The sequence below is a fragment of the Stigmatopora argus genome, chromosome 8 (genome assembly GCF_051989625.1).
Source record: "Stigmatopora argus isolate UIUO_Sarg chromosome 8, RoL_Sarg_1.0, whole genome shotgun sequence".
Classification (NCBI taxonomy): domain Eukaryota; kingdom Metazoa; phylum Chordata; class Actinopteri; order Syngnathiformes; family Syngnathidae; genus Stigmatopora; species Stigmatopora argus.
In genome coordinates, this window is record NC_135394.1 from 6,300,001 (window position 1) to 6,320,668 (window position 20,668).

Genomic DNA, 20,668 nt, shown 5'->3' on the forward strand with positions numbered 1-20,668 from the left:
GAGACAACATCCCATTATCGATCGATACACCATCAGAGCGGTTTACGACATCTCACTTTTCCTTCCATTCCAAATAATCCCTGCCTCTTCGTTTCCATGGTAAACAGACAGATGGATCCTTTAATCCTGATCGATTTGTTTGTTTCTGACTCAAATGTCAGGTTGTCATTTGACCCTGGTCTCTCTTCCATCCTCATTCTTGACTGGGGCTTTACCCTTTTTAGTACTGATGATGATTATGATCATCATGATTATGAACATGAGAATGTATCTCCATCGCTGAAACATATTAGAAGGACCATTATATTATATGTTATCTTGCCACTCCTTTTGTCTATATGCTGTGCACGTATTTTCAGCAAGTAAATTTATGTTGAGGCCCGGTTGGATAGTGGTTAATCTGTAGTCCTGAATGTTCTGACATCGAATGTTAAAGACCAGGTTCGGACCTCCGTGTGTGGATTTTGAATGTTCTCCACAGGCTTGCGTGGGTTTTCTCAAAGTACTCCGGTTTCTTCCCACATCCCCAAAACGTGCGAGTTGAATACTATAAATTGCCCGTAGGTATGAGTGTGGAGCATGATGGTTGTCTGTTTCCTTGTGCCTTGCTAAAGGCTGGCGACATATTCAGGGTGTCCCCCACCTGGTGCCCGTATTTGGCTGGGATAGGCTCCAGCAATCCCGCGTGAATGGGAATTGGGAATAATGATGAATTAATGAAGTTTATGGTGTTTAAGAATGTTTTTTAATGTCCTGAAAACCCAGCTTTATTTGTTTACACTAATTGTGTTCCCTGCACAGTTTGGTTTTTGATGCAAAACAACCCTTATGTTGTTTTGTTGCTTCACATTCCTGTGCTTGCAGAGAAGTGAAAGGCACATTGACACGGGGTGAAGAATGAAAAGTATATAAGAAAAATGAAAAAAATGGGCAGATGAATCACTAAGAAAAAGACAGGGATGCAGATGGGAAAAAAAGACACAACAGCAGGGGAACTTTTGGGGAAAAAAATAAACAAAAACAAATGATTGTCAGAGGAATTAAGTGAGGGCATACAGAGTAGCAGAAGTGAATGATATGAAAAGAAAAATAGGAAAACAGCCTGTAGTGTGTTTACTGCCTCAGTGGATCAAACAAAACATGTTTGTCGACAAAATCAAGTACGTTTCCGGTAGTGCCTGATGAAGCTTTAGTGAAATATAATTTAAGATATCATATGACCTGTGGTTACGCAATCCTTGCTATCAATATCCCCAAACGGAAGTTTGAGTGTTTTCAACAATCAAGATAAGTTCGAGGATGAGGGGCAACATTAATAATGTAGTCCCGAATCATCTGAACAACCTATTTCCCCCTTTTTTCTCATTAGCACTCAGAATGTAAAATAGTATTAAATTAATTGTAACAGAGTACATTTTTAATGTGCAGTCAAACTACTAGTACCACTACTTTTACTGCATACCATTCCACCTCCAAGGTAAGCGCCCAGCCTTTGTTCATCTGTTATGCTTGTGCACATATACAGTATATATCGACACAGAAAAGGCACATTTTACGCAAAGGGTCTCCTGAGAAGAGAGAGTAGGATGCAGGCTAGGCAGATGGAGCAGTCTGCTTCTTGCTGAGCAGGCTTGATGACAGCTGAACAGCTTGAGGTGTGCCGAAGCGGCAGGCCATAAACACACACACATCATACTCATGCAATCATATATAATAAACACACATCTATAGATCAGTTTGCATGCATTTGCTGCTCTGTGGACAGCTGTCCTAACCCATCCTAGATTCACTTTTCTTGTCCCATGGGCCCCATCAGAAGTGTGTCTATGCCTGTATTTGCATGTACACACCTGTTTGTGTCTTCTATGATAAGACAATAAGGTGTGTGTCGCTTGCTCTTGAGTCCATCACTTGTCAAGCTCTATCAATATCACCTTCACTCAGAGCACATTCCATCAGGCCTTCATTTGAGCTTTGTTTATGCATACTCCAGCACTGCGCTGTCGCTGGTACTGATGGCTTATTGGCTCGCTGTCGTTGAAGCCATTATTTAAAACCATTTCCTGATAGCCACCTGCCTCCACGCTCCCTCTCTCAATTTCCATCACATGTCCCCACATCTCCTTCCCTTGCAACAAATCATGACTCTTCAGTCAGCCTACTCCCCTTGCTGTGATTAAAGCCTTTGGATACTAGCCTGCATGCATTTCTAGGCCTTAGGGCTCTTGGAACAAACAAGGCTTCTTTTTTCTGGCCCATTAATAATCAATGTGATCGAAAAATGCAAATGTCCAACATGATAAAGTGAATAACATGTACAGAACTGTTTTGCTTAAATATGAGACAAGGAATGTTGTTTCATTGGTTGATTGACAGCAGACATTGGTGCTTTGTATGGAATATGTGTCAGCTTTGCTCTCTGTATCTGCAAACTCAAGAATTGCTGTGCTTCTGGCACTGAGACAATTTCATGTAAATACTGGTCTTACATGCTTTTTATTGAATTTATTCTTTAGAAGCGAACTCACTCATTCTGACAGTATTGTATTGCAAGCTTTTTGCACAGATCTGCCGAATAACATTATATCCATTCATCTATGAATCACTAAGAGATTGCTTTTGGAGACCAAGGCAGCAAGTACCATTTGTTTATGCGTTTTGGGTGTTTTACTGTGAACAGTAGGTTTCAATTTTTCCCAAAATCTATTGCTTTCATATGTGAATGAAATTGAATATGTAACAGATGCATTTGGACTATAAAAACTCAAGTCACACTCTTTCAACCAATATGCTTTCTTTATGTGTTGCCGTGAGAGTGAGCTTGGGAGAAACTTTTCATGATAGTCCACATACCGTATCTGCAAAGTTGTTGAAATTACTAAATGATGAGTATGAAGCAAAACATAGACATTGAAATAATTGTGCCATGCTGACACACTTCCATAAATGAAGAGTTGAGTCACATCTAATTTCAACCAAACATTCCCAAAGTGTTTATCTTTCTCCACCTCATCCTCAATCTGTCTATCAAAGTCAAAAGCAAGCAATGTGCAACAGAGGAAAGCAACTAAACACTGGATCATATTTTATAGTGTTGTACATAGATTACGGTAGTGGTCTATTTGCATGCATATTCCGTTCTCAACAAAAGTTCGATTTGTGTGTGTGATGGGAATGAATCCTTATAACATTAAATTAAAAAAAGATAAATCTTCATTGGGCATCATGTCTGCAGTGTGGACCTTGCCTAACTTTAAGCACTCAAGTGTACTGTGGTTGGAACTACACATTGATCGATGCTGTCATATTTTAGAATGTGCCTGTTTAAGTACAGTCATACCTCTACTTACAAACATAATTGGTTTCAGAACTTCTTCGTAACTTGAAAATTTCGTAAGTAGATCAGTACTTTATATGTAATTTATCTCATTCGTGCCACGGTCCTCACGCAACTACCAACTAAACCCTTTAAAATTGGTCAAAGCTTTCCAATTTTGTATGAAAGATGTGAGAAACACAAAAAAAATGAGAGAAAATTATAAGATATTTTTATTAATGTCTTAAAATGAATAACAAGCATACAAAATATATACGTGTTGAAACGCAGGGGAACAAGAGGAAGCTTGCGGTAGGCAGCATAGAGAGAGAGCAGAAAAAAATGAACACATCTAATAAACATAAAATGAAGACTTCAAAACAATATTACATTGTACTTCTTTTGCGTCAACATTTTAGGATTTTTTTGGTATCTAATTGTTCCCCTATTTTATTTATCGCCACTGCTTCTTACCAGTTTGGCGTTAAGTTCCCCTTTGGCGGTGCTTGTTGACAGATGTTTTTGAAAAAAAAACTGCTTTATTGCCCTATATTGGATAGCTCACGTCTTGACGCCTTTTTCATATTGACATTTCAAAATAAGTGATGTTTTTTCCTACAATTACTTCATATATAGTGACAGAGTACAACAATAAGACCAGTGTCCCTGAAGAAAAATGACAAACCTAGTGAGTCAGCGAATAAGTCGTAGAAGCTCTTATACACTCATCCAAAGTTACCACCATTTTAAAAGAGCATTGACACATTTAAGTAAAAAAATGTTAAACAACCCATTATTATATTTTTTTGCCTTATTTCAACTGGAAACCGATGTTCATTCTCTATGTTCGTATGAGACGATATGTTAGGTGTCGGAGTGCCATCGTGTAAACGGCCCCCCTTTCTAAAATCTCTGCAGTATTATTGTCGCTGACTTTCCAATCGCCTTTATTGTGTGTTCCACAGTCATGTTCTTTCACAAATCAGCTCATTGTTGCTATGTGTGGGATGGCAAACAAAACCAGCTCACATCTGCTTACAGAGTATTTTTTCATCAACCAAATTAATGCCAACCCGGCTGCATCATCACATCCCACAACCACCGTTGTGTGCCTGAATGCTAGGCAGGTCACATGGTGAATCCGTGTATTTAGATGTTTGGACAAAGATTACGTTTTATGTTGTCACGTGGTGATCTGTCACAATCAATGAGGGAGGTTGCATGGAAATTACACACATAAAGGCTTCTAAGAAGTAGCTATTTTTTTGGTGGAGTTGGGCATGTTCCTCTCACAGTCAAACGTTTGTTTGTTGTCAACTTTAAATCAGGGTTATTTAACAAGGAAGCTATTGTGTGCTGATGTGACATGTCTACTGTGACTTGACTAAAAAAAAGAAGAAAGAATTGTGGGTTATCTTGATGAGGACAAGTTCCGTAAGAAAATTCTGATGTATTGCAAGAAATAGCCACGGGTTCGTGATCGGATTGCAGTGCCCAGTTGGAGTTTGCCATGGTCTTTATAGGAAGCCTTATTTGTTTCTTACGCACGTTTGCTATTATTGGCTCTTTTCTTGCTATGTACCCAAACCAGTACATTTAGCTTCATGTACAGTATGTTGTTATTTATTTGTATAGAAATTGTTTAGATTAAAATGTGTTTGAAGGAAGTCTTCAAAGTAAAATGGTATGCGTTACACTGTAACAACTATAGTGTGAAAGTACTATACTAATACTTTCTTTAAAAAAAGTGTATTTGGGTTGACTGTTGTAGATTTTCAAGTTTAATACTTGATTTGGTCCACACAATAGAGCAACTAAAGATACATTGTCTTTTTTTCTTTAGCAAATGCAAAATGTTTATTTTGTGGCCAACTGAGTAAGGCCTTTTAACTGTTATCTATTTTTTTCCATTTGAAATGATAATGTTCAGAATAAACTATTAATAATCAATACAGAATTTCTCATAAATTAAGTAAATACTTTGTCTGTGTATCTCTTGGAAGATTTATGTCTTAAAATTTTAAATGTGCATTTGCATCTTCTTTGGAATAGAACTGTCTGAGTCCCTCTGCTCTTGAAACAGAACTAATCAAAGTTCTCTCGGGACAAGAGGCGCTATTTAATTGAATTCTGAAAAGTACCCTTGCAAAGGCTCCAGCCTGATTATTAAATTGAATGGAGTTATAGATGACAAAGCAGACAATAACTTGAGCATTTAGTTGGCACCAAGTAGGTTTATCTGCTGTTGCAGTCTATTATTGCTATATATTTTCCTGTATCAGTGTAGATAAGTAATGTAAGTATGCACATATATAATTACAGTGGTACCTCTACATACGAGCTTAATTCTTTCCGGGACTGAGCTTGTATGTCGATCTTCTCGTAACTCGAACGAACGTTTCCCATTGAAATGAACTAAAAATAGGGGGACTTTCCACGACAACGCACTCGTAACCGAACAAACTAATTTAAATTAACTTTACACAAAACTGAATTCTAATTTTGTTTTACATTTTTATATCTTCTCCTGGCCGAGTTAGCTGTTTGCCATGCCTCCACCCTCACGTTCGCTATCGATGGACTGTTTGCTGTTGTATTCCCTTCAAAATATTCCGAAAATGATGCACACAAATGTCCTCACAATAGGATAACGCACGACCACATGCCAACGAGAAGTAGTCTTGAATGAGCGATCGCGGGAGCTAACAGGCTAAGGAAAGAAAATCACTGAAAAAATGCAACAACTCAGCCTACCCACGTATTGATTGTGGGTAATGAAGTTTTATTCTGAGAAAGGGTGCCATTGGCTATCGGTGTTGTGTGCACGAGTATACTTCATTACCCAGAAAGCCCTCTTTTTGCCCGCGCATGCGGGTTGTGCGTTTTCTGGTCTATGTGTAGGAGAAACTCGTGTGAAGAAACCGTTCAGTGCTTGTAGATATCTGTTATACACGAAATAGATGCGGCAAAAAAGACAGTGCGCTACAATGATGATCATGTCATGGCCACCTGGCTTTCTCGCATCTCGAAATTTTTATCATATCTAGAGCTAATTATTTGCTCAAAATTTTCCTCGTATCTCGAGCATCTCTTAGGTAGAGCTACTCGTATGTAGAGGTACCACTGTATAGCATTTTCTGGACTGAGAGGAATACTACAGAAATCATTTAAATATTATGAGTTGCTTCGGGTACAAACCATAAAATTGTGTTTATTGCTAAAGAAAAACAAAGACTGACTTGTAAAGGATGTTGGATATCCTTTTGTTGTTGTTTTTTTCGTGTTGGTAGGGAAGCACAATTCCAATACCCTTAAATGTTGATTCCTGACAGAGGAATATTTTCTTCACACGATAATCAGTTCATTCATCATTCCTCTTTCCTCTTAGTCTCTTCAAATATTCTCAATATCACTTACCCATGATCCCATTTGCAAAATGGGTATTAACGTTGCTTCCACAGCTGTTACCTGCCATCCTTCAAACATGTATTTCACCCTTTTTGTGGGAAATTTTAAAGAGCGCTCAAGCCTTGGGCCAGGTGATGTGATGCCTGTCTGAGTCTTTTGGCAGGAAGCCAAAAGATTGTGGTCCCGCACACACACATGCATCCAATCTACGACGACTTTATTATCAAGGACTGTCTTGCACCTGTTTCACTTTTCCACTACTGGGCCAAACGCATTTAATGTATTACTTTCCCTGTTATACCACCCATCAATACCTTCCTTCCACAAACTCATATTGGTTGTCATCATGGACAATACAACATTACCTTTGACCCTAGTGATGGCTAGCCAGGGCTTCAGACGAGAGGCATAAGTCAAACAGTCTGCAGGTGTGTCTTCATCCTCTCTCGGAGTGACGTGTCACCCCTTATTGGTGAGCAAAATTGCTGGGCAATAATGTCTGCATTTAGGAGGTCAACTGACTGACCATAGCTCCTCAGCACCAGTCTGCACACTGGCCTGCTGCGTGACCCTGATTCCTATTGAACTGAGCCTCATCTAAGATGAATTTTGACTTCAAGACCCCAAGTTTGGCTGTTAAGTAGAACAACATTACAGCCTTGTATTGTTTAGTCCACACCATTTCGTCATACTAAGACAAATCCCAAACCATTGAAGCATAGTTTAAATTCTCAAATACTTCTGTTCTTTGAAAAAAATATTCAAATGTCGTATACCCCATTGATTTTTCAACCAAATTGTTTAAAATGTTACTCCCACACAAAGTAAAATGACTAAAAATGGTCAACTTTCCTTTCTTCGTAACACTAATTGTCCTAATGACTAGCCCTTCAAGACTAACAAATTGTAACAGTGTATTTACAGATATAATACACTTAGAAGTGCTAGGGTCGAACATTTGAGAAATAGGGAAGAACAGAGCCTTGTGAGAAAGCAACTTAAATAAGCTTCCCAATTTTGTGATAAGGTCAAAAAAAAATTATGTTTTCTTTGCCAAAACAGACCTTAAATTTAAAATGACTGCTCGTTTGTTGCCATGGCTAGCAATGCATTCCTACAATAACACACTGGTTATCTGCCTGCTAGTGTACTTCACTGCCATTTATTAATATTATATTTTGCCTGTTTAAAAATTGGTGAAGTTGGAAAACAGCAAGTAGAGTACAGAAATTGATAATGCAAGGATTGTTCATGATTTTGAGGTTTTCATGTATTATTTCTCACGCCTATGTTTTTTGTCTTTTAAATCCTCACTTGTAATCATCTCAAAATTCATATTTTTCAAATTGCTCACTTTACCTGCTATATAAAGTATGTGGAGCAGCCTGTCCTTCATATATCTTACACTTAAAATGTAAATGCTTCAGACATCCTTGGGCAATGGGTGTTTTTGTTTTGTAAGCTCTTCTGCCTCCTGTGGGGCTTCTTTATGAATAACGCCTAATGGCAGGTATGCCCCGTATCAAGTTACTCTGATACAGATTTTGCAGGATATACTGGATAGAAATGAAAGAATGATGTTTGGAGGTGTACTGGACCATTTACATAATAGTCCTGCAGTTCCATGCAAATTCATGTGCTCCTTGGTTGCACATCTGCAATGCAAGCATAGTTTAGTATGCATGAGTTTGAAGGAGGAGGAAGCTCAGGGAGGAAATGAGAGAGAAGAAAAAAAATAGCATGGAGAATTTGAAGGATGACTATTTTGATCAGGTAGTCACATTTTTAGAATCCTTATAGACCTACATTCACACACTTCCATCTGCATACTTTTAATGTATCATTTGGGAATGTGTATTGAGCTATTTCCTTAAACATTCTCCTTATGTTTCTCATCACGACTATGTCAAAACAAGAAAATGGGTCATTGGTTGGAGTAAAGACAACTAAAACTAATTACTGTCACTTTAGACTTTAGGTGTTTTGTTTAGGTTTAGCCAAAGTAAAACATAAACATTAGCTGGCAGATAGAAAGCTGTACATAATGATTGACAATTTGATTTTCAAAAATATTTTCTCACCAAGGGACTGTTTATTGTTTAAACTACATTATCACTGAATTATGTTCTTTTTTTGGCCTGTAGTGTAAAATATTTTCATTAGAAATGATCTTGAATTGGCCACCTTGTGGTGTAGAGGTTCATGACTTCTGTGAATGAATGAATGATCTTGAATTGCAACACATCAAATAAGATTGTTTTCAAAGGAAGATGGTGAGATATGTAGAGAGGAGGGATTCATTCAGGACTGTTGATAAATTTTAAATATTAATGAGTTTGAGCTGCAACGTTGTCCCAGTTTTAATTTTTAACCACTATCAATTTGAATTTGACATCCCTGCTTTAGTGGATAGCTCAACCTCAGTTATCAAACACATTAGTACCAATATTCAAATAGGAAATCATCTTAATTCATAGTTTGACTGTTTCTAAGTGGGAGTGTGTAGTGACTATTGATTGCCATTACTCAGTGGAAATTCTGTCATCATTCTTGCTGTAATTGCTCTCGCCTGGCATATGTTTAATGGTCTGTTTTGTAGGCGAGGGAAATGAGCGAGTCTTGGGACACACCTTTTAATTTTATCAGAGGTTGGGCTAGATATTTTATTTGTGATAGTTGTCTTTGTAAAATATTTTTATTTTTCTGTTAGTGGTGACAAGCTTATCTCTATTTCAGAATGAAGGCCCACTGAAAGCTTCATCAAGGCATGTTTCATGTGAACCAACACTCAAACCAGTCATATCATTTGGATTAAGCGCAGATCCTACTTTGGGTTTTTCAAAATGTACATCTCACTGGCTCTTCAGCACGTTACAATTTTATTTGTATTACTTGCTTTAAAAGATATCTCTGATAAGCCAGTAAAATAAGAGTTCTTGGTTACCAAGGAAAGGTGTTTCCTTACTTGGAAACCCACAAACCTGTCTGATCTATTGTTAGTGGTAAACGAGATACTTGGTTAACTACCCTTCTATCTTCTTTGTTCTACAGCGCAACCACAAGGGCAATTAGAGACCAGTGCAAAACTTGTTAGATAATAGTTGTAATCATCAGATTTGTTTTTAAGTTTTCACCAATTTGTCACATTAACGATGTAAAATAACATGAATAGATAACAGTGAATATACTTAACATATCTTTTCAACCTTTCCTTTAACTTGAGCATTGAGATGCAGTCAAAAGTCACGCAGAGCCATTGTTAAACTGAATCCTACATATGGCCTCAGGTTATAATCGGTTTGCACACTCAACAACAATAGGTGTTGTAATTGTGTTGTGAAGTTTATATAGCTAGCAGAGGTGCAGATAAAAAAGGCATGCCCTAAGGAGAATAACATAAATCATAACCCTGGCCATCCTCTCTGCACGGATGGTGTAATCTCCTCCAGGCATGGCAAGGTTTTCTGTACCTCCTACATTGTTTACTGTTTAGAACAAACAGCAAATCACTCTGCAAGTCATCTATGCAATTTATCTTGTCACCTGTGTGTATACTTTGATCATTAACATGTACATCCTTACTTGCACTGAGGTAATTACAAATATTTGGCATATTGGTTGTGTGTTGGAGTTTTGTGTTTAAAACTAAAATAGCAAAGGGTATTATGATCCAGAATTATTGGATTATTAAAAAAATATAATTAACTAAAAGGTCAACTACCATCACCAGTTGTAGGGAAATTTCTTCATTTCTAGCAGCTGACCAACAAGAACAGAAACAATTGTGCCATAAACATTACCTAAACTTTAAAGTTATAACATGTGCTTTCTCTCCTTTTTTTGCAGAGTGCCAAACCATCTTGCCCACAGAACTCAATCTTCCCGGTGCAGTTGGGACCTTGGCTCTATAGCCAGGTCGGAGATAAGCCCCCCATCCCAACCCCCCTCCCCTGCACGCCCACTGGAACCAAGATGGCCACAGGGTGTGCTGCTCATCTCCCCTTTCCACTCCTGCTGCCTGTTACCACTCTGCTGCTATCACTGCTGCTCACTGGCTTACACGCCTTTTGTAAGTAACTCTCCAGCTCATCATTGGTTAGTTTTCACGGTGCCCAACATTTCATAGATTATGCTTCCCATTCTCCTTTTCTTGTACTGTAATGGGCATGAATTAGCCTGTGAAAAACACAAACATAAATTTAATTTAATTTGTTTGTCTAACGATGAGTTGATTGAGGGAAATTGAAAATATATAGTCCAAATACATTATCGTTTACCTATCTTTGGTTGAAAAAACAAAACAAAAAACTTTAAAGGTGATGATGAACATTAGAACAGAAACAGGGCCAAGGTCGAGGACTCTAAAATAATCTGATTGTTCCTCAATGTCACCTGATTTATTAGAGTTCATCAAATTTATTTTTCCCCCCAAACCTGTAATTACTTAAATTTATATACCCTACAAAATATTAGACATCCCTTGATATAGAATGCCCTTCTTTTGGAATAAATCAATTAGAAGTTGCTTTACTGCACATAAATAATATCTTAAGCGGTTTTAGTTTTTTTTCCTCCCTATTTTAAAAGTCCTTTGCTATAAATAACACGTAGTTAAAAATGGAGTTTAACTGATTAGACAAATAGGAGCACTGTGCGGTTAGGTCAGGGGTGGGCAAACTGTTCCACAAAGGGCCGCAGTGGGTGCGGGTTTTCATTCCAACCCATAAAGAGGACACCTTTTCACCAATCTGGTGTCCTACAAGTGCAATCAGTGGATTGCAGTCAGGTGCTTCTTATTTTCTACAGAACTCTCATTGGTCAAAGTGTCTTTGCTGGATCGGTTGGAACAAAAACCAGCACCCACAGCGGCCCTCGAGGACCGGTTTGCCCACCCCCGGGTTAGATCAAAGGTCAAATGCATGATGGCTAAAGAGGCAGATGGGCAACCCGATGTTACGGTTAAAGAAACGTGTCCCAAACACAATTGCATTTATTTTTCATTGTTGCACAATAAATGTGATACTTTTCCTCATTCTAAGTAGAAGGGCGAGATCGAAACGACTGTACTACTTTCAGTGCAAACATGCAGTGAAAGCCACTTTTAAAGCATCCCAAACCTTGGGAAATTGGGTGGATGTCGAGCGGCAACGCATCAAAATCTGGAAATGCGGCTTACACACACTGCGCTGTCACTCAACAGTTTATGTGCCGTCCAGTACTCCCAGTGGTTTTATTCGTTGCAGATAATGTCTGACTTTCTTTTCTTTTCAATCTTTTACCACACGAAGAGGCTCTCAATATTTTAATCTTGGTTCCAGTGGCATTTCTGCACTTTGCTTTAAATATATATTTAAAAACTACAAATCAATTTACCTTAAGTAATGATGTTTAGGGTAATGTCTGCATTAGTTGTTTTGGTTCTGTTTTTTTTATTATTTGATTTTATGTTTTGTGTTGTCTGTTCAATGCCGGTCATTCATTTTTTTAACACTTTCATCTCTTCCACTTAAACTATGTGCTGCGGACTGTCAGATTCAATTGACATTCTCCCAGCTGTTGGATGACTGGCCCTGCTAATTTGCTATAATCTACGGTGCTTTGCTCTCTGTAAAATAGGAAGAAAACAGGTTCATCTTTTATTTAGACCCAGGCAGGAAGCCATGTTTGAAGAAGTCTCTTGGCACTCTTTACATTCTTGGAAGATGGCAACAGTTTGGAAACCTTTTCTTTGGCTCCAGTTAAATAATTTAAAATGTTTGAAAAATAAACAAGCAGTCAGTACTGCAGCTCAAGGGCATAAAACCTAGACTGGCATTAAACAGTTTCATGAAGGTGAAATGATTGAATGATGGAACATTATGCTAAAGCACAAGACAGCAGGTTGATCAAGCGGATCTCAGTCGAGAAAAAAACTTGTCATTTTCATGATGATTAATAGAGTAAAACTTGAAAAATTGACAACATTTTCAGAAAGTCAATGAAATTGCTCTTAACAGACATTTTTAAATGTCAAATTGTGTACCATTGTTTTCCTTGCGTCTCCATGTGCCCTGCAACTGGCTAGCAACCAATTCAGGTTGTGTACCTTGCCTAATGCCCGTTGTCGGCTGGGCTAGACTCCGGCACTCCTCTGACGCTTGTGAATGAATGAATGATGAATGAATTCGGCACCCTAAAAATAAATAAAGATAGACATAATTTTGAGTAAATGTCTTCTCAAAGTATAAATCTGTTAGCTACCACTGTTTTAGTTACAAAATTGGCAAATCATAACTTAAATCTCAGAGTAAAATGTATTGAGTTGCCGTAACAGCCATTAAAAAGCCAATACAGAGCATGGCTTTATATTTAAGATTCCAAATGACTTTACATGTCACAGAAGTGTCACGTTTTTACTCATTTTTTGTGGCTGATTTAAATTTTACTTTTTTTGTAATGAGCTCATTTTTATGATAACACATTTATGTATTTAATCAAATATCTATAAAGCATAATGGCGGAGAACTCTGAAGGGACCATATTTACTTACGTAAGTGCTGCGACGCACTGCGAGTCGGATATAGTTGCAATATAAACGTCTCCAAGAAATAGGAATGAATAAAGAAATCCGAATGGTGCATTATGCCCAGTAATAGTTTTTTTCCTGTACTTCTACTCAAGTTCCAGATTTCTATAATGATTCGTTTTCTACTAATCCACTTTTTAAAAAATAAATTAATCACTGGAATATTTTGTTGTCGCTTTTTAGCTACCCTATTATGCAGTAGTTATTTTGCCTGATTTCTGTGTGGGCAGCATAGGATCACTTGGTGGTGGTGTGATTTTGAGTGTGAATGGTTTTCTGTCTTTGTGTCCTGAGACTGACCGGCGAACAATCTAGGTTGTAGTTTTCCTTTTCCCGAAGTTAGCTGGGATAGGCTCCAGCATCCTTCCACCCTGGCAAGGACAGTGTTGAAAACGAATTAAAGAATGTTGGGTTTTTATCCCCCTTCCATCCTCTGAATAAACCAGGCGTGTTTTATCTTGAAGTTACCCAACCAGTGTATCCCCATTTATTTCCTCTGTGCCACACAATACATAGATTTACTTTCATGCCAATACCTTGACCTCCCTCTCTCGCTCTCTTACCCACAACGGTTTCAATGGGACTAATTTGTGACTATTATGATTTTGGAAAAAATGTTGCCTCTCACCCTTAGCTCCTTTCATCTGGATACTATACTTCTTCAGACAAGATTTCCATATCCTGCTACCATTCCCACATGGTCCAAAATGTCCCACCAGTTTGTTTGCAATATAGTTGACTTTGAAGATACAGCATGATGAAATGGGCGAAAGACTTGTTGGATCCAATGTTATACCCTTGGCTCCTTCTCTCCTACGCGTCATTAAATGTGTGTTTTGAGCCTTTTTATAAGGCAAATTGATGCCCCTATTGCACTAAAACCTTTAAGGAATATTTTACATTTTGTTTGGATATGTACACATTTTTACATAATGTTTGTATTGATTTTTTTTTCTAAATCACTTTAATGCTAAAGCTATATAAGTTCAGGTTGGTTGACCTTTTTGGATAAATTTGAGTTATTGTGTGTGAAAACTTCTTGTCAAGACAACCAATAGTTTAAAGTAAAGGCCTAGTTGCTATAGTGACAGTTTTTATCCAGACAGCCTGTGGGAATTGGCTTTGATTGATGGGGTTTAGGTGTGCGTGTGTGTGTGTGTGTGTGTGTGTAAAACCATGGGCAAGAGAGATGTATCTGTTAATACGCCTGCTTTCCTTAACATGTTATCCATGTATAAATGTGAGTGAGAACTGTATATGTGGACGCCCTAATTATATGGGGGCATGATTGAGGTTGGGTCAACCCATGGCACACCTCCTTGCAAATCACACATCTGTCTCTCATTCAATATAAAGGTAGGTCGACAGTGTTTCCACTTTTGACGCCATTTCATCTTGTTGGCATGAAAAGCATTGTTATGAAAGGAAATTTATGGCACAACCATGTAACTTTTGGCAGTAATTTTATGTTCCTACACATAAATGCATTACGCTCTGTGAGTGGAATACAAATCACTTTGTACGCAAATGCAAACCGATCTGTATGCAAATGCAGTCAGATCCAAAAGATCGCTGCCCAGGCCAATGTTTTTAGTTCGAATAGTATTTCTTGCAAGAAAAACGCATTAGTTTTTCAATTATATTTTTCATTTGCAAATCTCACTTTTATATTTTATTTTTTTTCTTCATTATTGTTTTTATTTTTTAATTATAAATATCTTGATTGTTATCGGATTTATCATTAATATTACATAATCCTAATGTTTGTCATATAACATTCAAGAATATGTGAACAAATTAAACGCCGATAATGCAGATTATATCTGTTAATTTAATTGCATGCAAATGGTACTGTACATTACATTTGCCTTTGATTATATTTTACAAGTGTGTGTTAATAAATCAAATGAGCGCACATAGCACAGATTTTACAAGTTTACCATGTATGTCTTGAAAGTTCAAAACCTTGTCAAAAATATGGCCATTACCATCCATTTGACCTAACTACAACCCATAGAATGAAGGGCTTAACTTGGTACATCTAATAATAATGAGGTCTTTTCAAACATTCCCCTTTAAATAAGATCTTTAGCACAGTGAAAGATGCCAATTTCGCTAGCGCTCATGGCAAATTACAGAAAAGCTTTATGTCATTTTTCCATCAATTTTGCTAATTCGGTGGCTAATGGCTTCCATTTGTGACCAAAGAAGCTTTTCTCCGCCAATTACTACATTAGTCAATAAAGACACCATCCTTTGTCCCACCCTGCCATCCTATCAAATAGCAGTAAAGTAGTGAAAATTGAGCTTTCTCATATTTATTTTCAGACCTTCCACGGGCCTCCATTTTACTATTACATTGCCATTTTTTTTGTCTTATCAGGTCTAACAGAGCCAGCAGCCAGTAGCAGGTGGTAGCTGTATAATAGCGAAACAAGTCTATGTGCGCTCAGTGTGATTTTTGCCGGTGCTGCTAGCCAGCAGGATTTGCATTGATATGTTCTACCAGAGACTTGAAAGGGTATAGGAGCCCTCATGACTTGCTATTTTGGCTTTGGCTGTGTCCTCCTGCCAAGCAGATAAAACCAGGTTGTGTGTGCTGATGGTAGCACTTTAGTAGAGAAAGTCAGGACAACTATACAATTTTATCTAGTTCTGTTTGGATGAGGGTGAACTCAACTTCAAGACTTTCTGTTATAAGTCAAATGTTCATATCTTCAAGATGGGTTAGTTTGGGGTGGGGGCAAAAATTAGTACTGTGAGGTCTCTCAGCAGCAGTTTAGTTCAATGACCGTTTTAATGCAGCTTTAATGTCCTAAAAAATGATTAGCAGATGAAGCAGAAGTGATGCATCAACGGCAGAATATTGTCAGGCATTGGCATTCAATAATATAATACTTTTGAATCATTTGTTTGTTAGTATTTTGGTTTCCCAGTGGAAATGGCAAATGGCAATAGAGTAACACACAAGACTGGACAATATCTAAAGACTTTAAGAGAATAGTATCAAAGTACCATGGTTAGTGTGTCGGCCTCACAGTTGGTCACCAATTCAGGGTGATCCTGCCTTGTCAGCTGTATGTATTTATTTGTTTGTTCATTTATTTATCAGTTTATTTGGTTGTTTATTTATTTCTCAGTTTATTTGGTTTTTATTTATTTATGTTTATGACAGATTGTCAAACAGTTACATGACACTAGTGTGAGAAATCTCATTTAGTAAGTCTGAACTCACTTCAAAATCTTTAGTTATTTGGTTGAGCGAAAAATTAATGAATAAATAAACTGCACGGGATATGTCACTCAAAAATATTCAATTGGAGGTAGAAATGTAGTAAATAGTAAGGTGTAACCTTAACTTTGCTATCATCTAAAGAGTAATGGTACTTCCAGCCAATCATACTTGCGTGCCTTGCTGTAATGTTTGCATCATACTGTATCTGGATGTTACGTATTTAAGTGCAAGGGAATTAACACTGACTACTGATATAGTTTGCCAAAAGTCTTTACCCAGTAATAAATGCAAGGACTGTCCTCTGGGTTTCGTGGTGCCAAGAGACTGGTGTCATCCCCCTATCCCTTAATTATTAACTCAATGTTTTTCGCATGCCTTTTGATCATACCACAGATTCAAATGATCCAAATTTATCATCTTGCCAAGGACACAGCTTCTCTGTCACTATCTGTTCATCTGGATGTCTAGCTCATTCTCTCACACACTGTCTACAAAGAACATGTGGGTTATTCCAGAATAGGACATGTTGGCATTCAATTTCTTGAAAAATAAGCAATTACTTTCCTGATTTTCTGCTACATTTTCATCATTTATATGAAACAAGTAATTAAAAACATCAAATTAAATAATTTTCTTCTGATTTCAGCCATGACACAAAAATTACCTGTATATAATTTTGTGTTCTTCTCACTATTCTTCAATTTTTCTTTACAGCACCACCACGATTTACAAAAGTTCCTGTTGACCAGATAGGTGTTTCTGGGGGCGTGGTGTCCTTTGTCTGCCAGGCGACAGGTGACCCCAAGCCGAGGGTTAGCTGGAATAAGAAAGGAAAAAAGGTCAACTCTCAGCGAATAGAAGTGAGTCAATTGACATTGTCTATATGCTTAAAGGTCATGTAATGTCATTTTTATGATATGTCTTTAAATACATGAAATATTTTTGAAGTGCTAAAAAGTCTGAAAACAATTTAATGTTTTTACTCAGCTGGTCATTTTTGGGAGGCATGCCTAAAACAGTACTGATGTCAGTAAAAAAATCTCGGTTTCTGGTCGCCTCTCTCATGACTCTAACAAAAAAGCGCCGTCAGTGGCTACTGGGCACAGTTGCAACTTCCTCCTTCGCTTAGCTTCAAGCCTGTAATCCTTGCTGGAGTTACGGATGTAACGGCAATCTATGTGTAAAATGTGGCTTAGGTATGTTGTTCTCCCCGGGTATGAGCATGTGAAGACCCGCTACTGTAGAGTTTCTTAAAAAGACATTGAATGTGCATTTCTTCTCGGTTTTGCAAAAAACCTTGTTCAGCCACTTTCTATTTTTCATTCTTAGTTATCATCTAAGAAATTAGTACATTCACGACTAGATCATGCAGGTACTCTTTTAACCCTTTAACATTGTTCTTTTATACTATAATATGTGACTGATTTCATGTTGGCTAATCTGTGTTTTACACAGGTTAATTTCTGTGACTGATGTTAAACTTGGTTAAATCACCTAAAGTCTCTATTGATGCTTAGTTTCTTTTTAATTTAAGAAAATATGTCGTTAACAACTGCAGTGCTCAGAGACAGGCGTGCCCTTATTGCACCATCAAGGGAAGCACATGGAAGGGTGAGCTAAAAAAAACTAAAAAAACAACAACAATAACAGTACCATCGGGGGAGACTCGGATTCAATAGAGGACAAAATAAAAAGTGTTCTCGCCTTTTGCTGCATGTGACTTGCGAAAAAAAGCCACGGGCAGGCCAAAATGGACACTTATCATCCTGCATTTAGCAGGGAATAGAAATGTTCATAGTCATTTTTAAAGTATTGTTTCGAGCCTCAAGACAAATGCTTTGATATTGATTGTGATGCTCTGCTGGTTTTTTTCATTCTCCTAATTAGCTGCTCAGCCCTGAGACACACAGCAATGGAGCAGCAATCTGCTCAAGACACACTTTTCAAAAGTTACAATTTTAAAACTTTGACCCAAAGATCTGCTCAGGAAACCCCCCTTTTCTTCGGTGATAACCAGCTTTGGGAGAAATACACTGGGTTTGCTGACAGGTGTACTTTCTAACTGACCATCTCAACCTGTTAGGCCGCTTGAGTAAAAACTATGTTTAAAAGAGCATAAAAATCCCAAGAATCCCCTGGGATCCAAAGTCATCCTTATTCAAGACAGGTATTCCATTACCACTCGCTATTGACCTGTGGTCATTGCTGTGAAAATATACAGTCTTATGCTCACCTTTTGCATGGGGTAAATAATTTCATTAATTTTCACATTGAGTTGTGTCCAACAGTATTGGAACATGAGAGAGTTAACAAATGCATCATGAAAAGCACTGGCCGTTTTGAGTCAAAAATTGTAACCTACAAATTCTCTTATACTTGTACATACGTGTAGGAATTACAGCCTCTTTGTGCAGGCAACATTAGTTCTCAGTAATTCTGAAGTACTGTATACTAGTATTATTGTGCAAACAATTCCAGAGTTATTTTTTGCCCATGTCTTGAAATGAATGAAGTCGTTTCAATGTAATGCTGCGCACCGAGTAAAAATGGAAAATCTATTGCAGATACAAACTTGACAATAACTGATTATAAAGGTATAGTTATTGATTTCTTATAATCCCATATTCCACATGTATCTTACAAAAATTCCTCGTTTCGACCAACAGAACATTGAATTTGACGAAGGTGCTGGTGCGGTGCTTCGAATTCAGCCTCTCCGTGCACCACGTGATGAGAACATCTATGAATGTGTGGCAGAGAACAGTCAGGGTGAAATCACAGTCAATGCCAAGCTGTCAATCATCCGAGGTGAGTCCCACATTACGAAAGATTGTGCAGAGAGGGGACTACTTAATATGTGTAAATCAATCAGTGGGCAACGGTAAGTTCTCATATGCCCCTTTTCCATTTTTCACGGGCTTAAAGTGCTTTCATGTGAGTATACATGTGTTTTATTTGTGCATATTATTTTAAAATGAAACGCCCTATGGAAAAAGAAAGAACAAGCCCAGAAAAAGCATGAGCAACAGCTCGATAGAAAAGGAGCCACTGTATTTTAAAGGATATCTTACTTTGAGCATTTATTGTTCATTTGACACAAAGGTCTAAATCACATATTGAACAATAATCCAATTGTGAGCAGACTTTTTATGTGTTTATGCTGCGCCACACTCACAGTGTGTCGGTGGAACACCAAGCACCGTTGGCACTGCTGCAGCAAGATATAAAGCAAAAAGCAATGATCGCTTGTTTGGAAGCATGCGACCATTTAAAATGGTATAACATCCAAATCACTTTTTGTGTGGAGAGAGTGGATGTGCAATGCATTGCTGCAGCACTCTTGCTAGATTGGGTTGACATCATACTTAATTTGCTCAATGTTTTCTATTTACATGCTCACAAAGGATTGGGTTAAGGTTTGAACCATGCCATTAGTTTTTTTTTTTCAATACAATGATTGAAGTTAAACAATAAGATTCATAATTATACAGATTAAATTCAGGTTTTTACCTCCGATATTCAAGTTTAGCAAATTGAGTGTTTAGTGGCAAAGATTTCATCCCATAAACCAATGATTGTGTTCAGAACAAAGATGTCATCACAATAATACAGTAATGTGGTCCTCGGATTGTGTCATTTTTTTGGGTCATATTAAAAAAAAAAAAAACATTTTGAAGATGATTAGAAAACATAATTTTAATATCTATAAATATATCAATATCAATGTATCAATGGTATTTTTCCCGGCACAAAAAGGGGGCTGGTGAACAATGATAGACACAAATAGGGTAAATAAAACCAGTATGATATTATCAGTACCGGAAACCTGTTTCCTTTACTGAATCTCTGGTATAGCTGTTGATTTCTTTTTACGTTCTACCATATGTTCTAAGAGGAAGATAACGCATGGTTACACACATTTTTCTTCACACGCGCACAGCAGCATGCACACACACACATACACCTACACTCGCACACCATGTCCTATCTGTTCTCTCTCGCTGCCATCTGCCATGGACTGGATGAAGTGGAGCTATAGTTGGCTGAGAATGCACTTGGTAGGCCCTGCTGGCTGTCAGCAAGATGAGGTCGGATGTGTGGGGAGGTTTAGGCCAGGCTTGCCCAGTATGCTAAAAATAATGTG

At 37.7% G+C, this 20,668-nt stretch overlaps 1 protein-coding gene across 10 annotated transcripts in view; it reads left to right on the forward strand.

The window, feature by feature from the left end:
* The window catches only part of ptprsa (protein tyrosine phosphatase receptor type Sa), a 159,568-nt gene that overhangs the window by 60,407 nt on the left and 78,493 nt on the right, over positions 1-20,668 (forward strand). For all 10 annotated transcript variants that reach the window (XM_077608061.1, XM_077608051.1, XM_077608057.1 and 7 more), the window contains 3 exons: positions 10,571-10,793; positions 17,239-17,384; positions 19,191-19,332. In XM_077608061.1, coding sequence (XP_077464187.1) covers positions 10,697-10,793; positions 17,239-17,384; positions 19,191-19,332 — 385 coding nt within the window. In that variant the 5' untranslated portion in view covers positions 10,571-10,696. The remainder of the gene's footprint in view (positions 1-10,570; positions 10,794-17,238; positions 17,385-19,190; positions 19,333-20,668) is intronic.